This window comes from Lissotriton vulgaris, chromosome 1_1, assembly GCF_964263255.1.
Source record: "Lissotriton vulgaris chromosome 1_1, aLisVul1.2, whole genome shotgun sequence".
NCBI classification, from domain to species: domain Eukaryota; kingdom Metazoa; phylum Chordata; class Amphibia; order Caudata; family Salamandridae; genus Lissotriton; species Lissotriton vulgaris.
In genome coordinates this window covers 48,350,041-48,356,766 of record NC_141685.1, presented here as the reverse complement: position 1 = coordinate 48,356,766, position 6,726 = coordinate 48,350,041, and the positions used below count along the sequence as shown (strand labels likewise).

Here is a 6,726-nt window from a genome sequence, read left to right as displayed (position 1 = left end):
GGGGTGTCTGGTCACAGTAGCTCATTTACATACAAAGGGGGTGACAACCTGTTCACAACGCACAGCACAACTTGTTTACGTAAAGTGCTTGTACACAGAAAACGGGTAAAGTCTTGTGTCTCTTTTTTCATTTTCTTTAATACATCCTGCACCTCGCTCTCTTCTTCTCTTTCTCTCATTTCAATTCATCATAAATTACTCAAATTCACTATTGCTTTATCAGCACGGCACAAGTCGGGGGTAGCCACAGTTTGAAGGGGTCCCCGTACTATTATCTAGAAACGGGACTCAGTTCCACCTAGCTCCTTAGCCTGCGACTGATGATTGTTACTTTGTGCCCCAGCACTGCAGACACAGGCCTCTGAGTGTTTGTGTGAGTGGCGCAAGAGAGGAACAGAGAACTTGACAAAATTAGCCATTCTATTGCTTAATACATTGTAAATGTGAAATACTTTGGGGCTGGATAAAGAATAACATCAGGAAACAACCGCAAATTAATGCACATTTTATTTATTCACTGAAAACTGTTTAAAAATGTAAATTCCAAGTTCCACATATCTGTTTAAAAATATTTACACTTTCAGTCATTTTCGAGTTTAGTTACAAACTAATATGGGAAAAACACATGATGTATAAAAACTGAAACCAAAAACGTATTTTTACATTATTTTATGTTTCTTGTTTTTTGTTTTTGAAGTGATGTCACTACATGTGACGTCACTGTGCTTTGCATATGATAATGGGCTCCTTCACTATTTTCCTTACTTGTGCAATGTTTATTGGCATGACATGGGTCTATAGGTATTAAAAATAAATATATAAATTCACAGGGGTTCAGCCCGTTTCTCTGGTGATGTCACACATTGACATGTATTTGGCTGCTTCTTCTATTTTTAGGTGAGTACAAATAACGTGCCGTTCCCCCTCCTTCCATTTCTCTCATGAATGTCACTGCCACTTCTGGAATTCATATGACGAATCATTTAGAACATTTGTGGACAAGGGACAATCTAGTGTGGAAGACAAGTTGCTGGGAGTGCAACGGATTGTCCCGGCACATATATGCTTTTGATGTGGGATTTCGCTATTTTGCTTCATTCTTCAAACAGAGTCTACTGCTTACAATGGCTCAATTCTGGTAAAAAGTAGAGTTTGGCAAGTCACAAAATGAATAGGGAGAGCCAAGTCGGAGAGGAACAACGGGTCACACTTAATTATAAGGCCTGAGGCACGAGCTGATCCATCAACCGATAACAGTCAAGGTATATGCTCTTTTATATCTAAAAATAGGTTATTTCTTGAACACCTGTGCTTCGCTTTAGTTCATTACATATGCTGCAGTGGCATTTGTTAATAGTAATACATGCATTTTACCAATGACGTTTCCCATCTCCAGAGCCCTGACAACATGTCCACTCTGGGTGTGTTGGGTTTATAGGTTTTATCACTAATCCGACAAGTTAGCTGAAAATACTGCTGTTAGTCCCAGTATTGTTCAGTGTTGCTTTTACAGGTAGTGTGGTCAGGTGCGATTGAATGTTTTTCTTTGGATCTCGTCTTCACCAAATAAAAATCAACAATGTTTATTTTCTTTTAATCCACATTGTGCTTGTCTCCCACTGTGTATCCTGGTGCATCATGTCACTTTACTATGTGTACAGAAGTGAACAATCACTGGAAACAAACACTTTTATAATTCTGCAAATACTGTTATCTGTTTTTCGTCTTTACTGCTTGTCGGGTTTTCTATCATTTGCTATTTCAATGTCCCACATAATTAGAATTTTATCTTTTTCCTTAATCCATTCCTCTCACAATACCTGCACTGTTCTGCTCTTGTCTATGTCCGCACACAAGTCTCTCCACGACCTGGGCCCCAAGTACCTCAACGACCGCCTGACCTTCTACACGCCCACCCGCAAGCTACGGTCCACCAGCCTCGCCCTCGCAGCCGTACCACGCATCCGAAGAGCCACCGCCGGAGGAAGATCCTTCTCTTACCTGGCTGCCAAGACTTGGAACTCCCTCCCCATCCACCTTCGGCTGACCCAGGACCATCTCGCCTTCAGGAAACAACTCAAGACCTGGCTCTTCGAGCAGTAGCATACCCCTCCCCCCAAGCGCCTTGAGACCCTCCCGGGTGAGTAGTGCGCTATACAAATGGCATGATTGATTGATTGATTGATGGGCCAATATTATTTTTGTCTGTTCTTAAGTTCATTCCAGAGTCCCTGCATCTATAGGATTATTTTCATGTGAGTTAAATGAAGGAGTGTATTCACTGAGGGCTGTGTGGGATCAAAAATTGACAAAAGCCCTTCACACTTTCAGTGCCTTCTATGTTTTCTCCCTGTGTGTTCGCTGATGGCGTTGTAGCTCTGATATTTGACTAAAGCTCTTCTCACATTCATTGCACTTGAATGGTTTTTCCCCTGTGTGTGTTCGCTGATGACTTTGAAGGTGTAATAACTGACTAAAGCTCTTCACACATTCACTGCACTTAAATGGCGTTTCCCCTGTGTGTGTTTGCTGATGTCTTAGAAGGCTTGATAAATGACTGAAGCACTTTGCACATTCATTACACTTGAATTGTTTTTCCCCCGTGTGTGTTCGCTGATGACTTTGAAGGTGTGATAATTGACTAAAGCACTTTGCACATTCACTGCACTTAAATGGCTTTTCTCCTGTGTGTGTTCGCTGATGTCTTTGAAGGCTTGATAAATCACTAAAGCACTTTGCACATTCAGTGCACTTGAATGGTTTTTCTCCTGTGTGTGTTCGCTGATGACTTTGTACCTTTGATAATCGACTAAAGCACTTTGTACATTCACTGCATTTAAATGGATTTTCCCCTGTGTGTGTTCGCTGATGTCTTCGGAGGGTTGATAACTCGCTAAAGCTCTTCCCACATTGATTGCACTTGAATGGTTTTTCTCCTGTTTGAGTTCCCTGATGATACCTTAATGCTCAAGAGTCGTGAAAACTAATGTCACATTCACTGCAATGATAGGGTTTTTCTCCTGTGTGTGTTCGCTGATGACTTTGTAGGTTTGATAATCGACTAAAGCTCTTCACACATTCACTGCATTTAAATGGCTTTTCCCCTGTGTGTGTTCGCTGATGACTTTGAAGGTTTGATAACTGACTAAAGCACTTTGCACATTCAGTGCACTTGAATGGTTTTTCCCCTGTGTGTGTTTGCTGATGACTTTGAAGGTGTGATAACTGACTAAAGCTCTTCACACATTCACCGCACTTAAATGGCTTTTCCCCTGTGTGTGTTTGCTGATGTCTTAGAAGGCTTGATAAATGACTAAAGCACTTTGCACATTCATTGCACTTGAATTGTTTTTCCCCCGTGTGTGTTCGCTGATGACTTTGAAGGTGTGATAACTGACTAAAGCACTTTGCACATTCACTGCACTCGTATGGCTTTTCTCCTGTGTGTGTTCGCTGATGTCTTTGAAGGCTTGATAACTGACTAAAGCACTTTGCACATTCAGTGCACTTGAATGGTTTTTCCCCTGTGTGTGTTTGCTGATGACTTTGAAGGTGTGATAACTCACTAAAGCTCTTCCCACATTGATTGCACTTGAATGGTTTTTCTTCTGTGTGAGTTCGCTGATGATACCTTAATGCTGAAGAGTCGCGAAAACTATTGTCACATTCACTACAATAATAGGGTTTTTCTCCCGTGTGTGTTCGCTGATGACTTTGTAGGTTTGATAATCGACTAAAGCTCTTCACACATTCACTGCACTTGAATGGTTTTTCCCCCGTGTGTGTTCGCTGATGACTTTGTAGGTGTGATAATCGACTAAAGCTCTTCACACATTCACTGCATTTAAATGGCTTTTCCCCTGTGTGTGTTCGCTGATGTCTTCGGAGGGTTGATAACTCACTAAAGCACTTTGCACATTCAGTGCACTTGAATGGTTTTTCCCCTGTGTGCATTCGCTGATGACTTTGAAGGTTTGATAACTGACTAAAGCACTTTCCACATTCACTGCACTTGATTGGCTTTTCCCCTGTGTGTGTTCGCTGATGTCTTCGAAGGCTTGATAACTCACTAAAGCACTTTGAACATTCAGTGCACTTGAACGGTTTTTCCCCCAAGTGTGTTCGCTGATGGCTTTGAAGGTTTGATAACTGACTAAAGCACTTTCCACATTCACTGCACTTGAATGGCTTTTCCCCTGTGTGTGTTCGCTGATGACTTTGTAGCTCTGATAATTGACTAAAGCTCTTCCCACATTCACTGCAGTTGAATGGCTTTTCCCCTGTGTGTGTTTTATTATGTCTTTGAAGGCTTGATAAGTGACTAAAGCACGTTGCACATTCACTGCAGTTGAATGGTTTTTCCCCTGTGTGTGTTAGCTGATGACTTTGTAGGTCTGATAATCGTCTAAAGCTCTTCCCACATTCATTGCACTTGAATGGTTTTTCCCCTGTGTGTGTTCGCTGATGATTCCTTAATGCTGAAGAGAAGCGATAACTCCTGTCACATTCATTACAATGATAGGGTTTTTCCCCCATGTGTGTTCGCTGATGACTTTGTCGGGCTGATAATCGACTAAATCTCTTCACACATTCACTGCATTGAAATGGCTTTTCCCCTGTGTGTATTCGCTGATGTCTTTGAAGGCTTGTTAAGTGACTAAAGCACTTTGCACATTAAGTGCTCTTGAATGGTTTATTCCCCCTGTGTGTGTTCGCTGATGTCTTTGTAGTTCTGATAATTTACTAAAGCTCTTTACACATTCACTGCACTTGAATGGTTTTTCCCCCGTGTACGTGTGCTGATGAAGCTTGAGTAGTGATGTCAAACTAAAGCTCTTGCTGCATGTGTATGATTCTTCTTTCTTGGTTAGTGTCTCTGGGTCGGGTATATATTTGTCTACATCCCATGACTGTATTTCCTGATGGGCCAACCTGGATGATAAAGCACTTGTTTTTTTCTTACACACTTCATATGTGCGCAGTATTATGCACGTTTGATTTCTGTTTTAACAATAAAATGCAATAGCCACCAAATATTTGCCACACTCCTAATACGTAGAAGGTGTCTTTGTAGGCGATTGTGCCTTTAGATTAGATTATGGCTATGCACGATTGCGGGTAAAGATGTATCTTCCTTTTGGCCGGTGCAAATCGGGACAGTCTGTTGTATTGTAGATATAAGAACTCCTCTTTCCTTTACCCGTCAGTTGTCCAGCTCCGCTCTGTTGTGCTTGTATCTGGTTACTGTGGTTTGGCCAGAAATAATTTACAATTCACCTAGAGCAGGGAATGATGGCTTGTCATCATTTTAGAAAACAGAGCACTGCGGTAATCACATCATACCGATACCATGAACAAAGTTGGTATTTGACACTTGTTTATACAGGAGGCGGTTTGTTACTGTTGTTGCCTTGATTTTCCTAAGGTCATTTCTTCGTCTTGTGGCGTGGAGGTGCACAGCTCAGACTCTTACAATCACTGAACTGCCCTTGATACTTGATCCGGGATCTGTCAGTTTGTGTGCAGGTTCCTCTGTCGCCGACTGCGCTGATGTTTTCCTGAATACTGAAGCTCATTAATTCTGCTATTATTGAAGATTTACAGCCTTCGCTTCATTATTGATGGTCATTTCACACATTCAAGGTTTGTTTTCTGTTGGATGTAAAGATATTTAAAATTACTAAATTGAAACATAATGGAATGAGAATTCACAATATTTAACTGGTTGTAAAATACATTTTGGGGGAGATTTACCAAATCTCCACGCAATGCAGCGCAGCCCCCCGCTGGAGGCTGCATTCTGCGACAGGGAGGGAGCAGGAGAGCACCATATTTTCAAAGATATGGCTCTCTCCTTCCCTTTCCCTTGCGCCGGCACTGATTACAGCAGCCGTGCTCCATGCACACACCTTAGCACAAGAGCTCTAGGGTGTGTGTGAGCCCAGCATAGGTTTTGTACAGAAAGGACACCCTTGCTGTACTAACTACTATGCCAGACACGAGGGAAAGCTTTTCCCACTTTGTATGCATGTTGCGCCGTGCAGCACGCATGCAAAGTCATAAAAGGAAGGAGAAATTAAAGAATTTCTCCTTCCTTGCACCTAGTTTAGAAGGGTGCAGTTTTCTCATGCTAAACCCAATCTACTGTATTTGGTAAATTGGGTTTAGCGTGAGAAACCATGGGTGGTTGCACGGGAACGCCCATGCACCACCCTTGGCAAGTCCCCATGGTGCAAGGTAATGCGAAGCTGTGCTATGCAATGCTTCATATTACTTTTACGTTATTTGCTGGAAAGAGAATTAGGAAAAAAAGATTTTGCACTGTTTTGTGCCACTTTTGTGACACAAACACGGAGCAAAATCTTAGTAAATCTCCCCTTCTTCTTTACCGCCTTTGAAACTTAGCAAGGAACATTTCATCACACACAGATATTTTACTAAAAGTTCTGTTGATCAGGTGATATCTTATTACTGTCTGAAAAGAAGGTGATTCACCAGTGTTCACAGAGTACCTTAGCAAAGTAAAGGCGCTCACGGAGCACCCAAGTGCTTGAGGTTTTGCTTAAGATAGACGCATATGGTCAAGATTTCTTTGAAACAACAATAGATTTTAGAAAAAGAGATGATCAGGCTGGGCTGCAAAATTTTCAGTAATCATTATGAAGTATACAACAAAAGTAACTCCAGTCACACACTTCTTATTGTTTCTTTCCTATCCACTTAAGA

The 6,726-nt window shown here is 41.7% G+C and overlaps 1 protein-coding gene across 1 annotated transcript; it reads right to left on the bottom strand.

The window, feature by feature from the left end:
* Positions 1 to 471: 471 nt before the first annotated feature.
* Positions 472 to 4,638, bottom strand: LOC147737171 (uncharacterized). Its single transcript, XM_086918771.1, has one exon. It carries the CDS (start codon positions 4,534 to 4,536, stop codon positions 2,968 to 2,970), a length of 1,569 nt encoding a protein of 522 aa, XP_086774897.1. The 5' UTR covers positions 4,537 to 4,638; the 3' UTR covers positions 472 to 2,967.
* Positions 4,639 to 6,726: the final 2,088 nt, after the last annotated feature.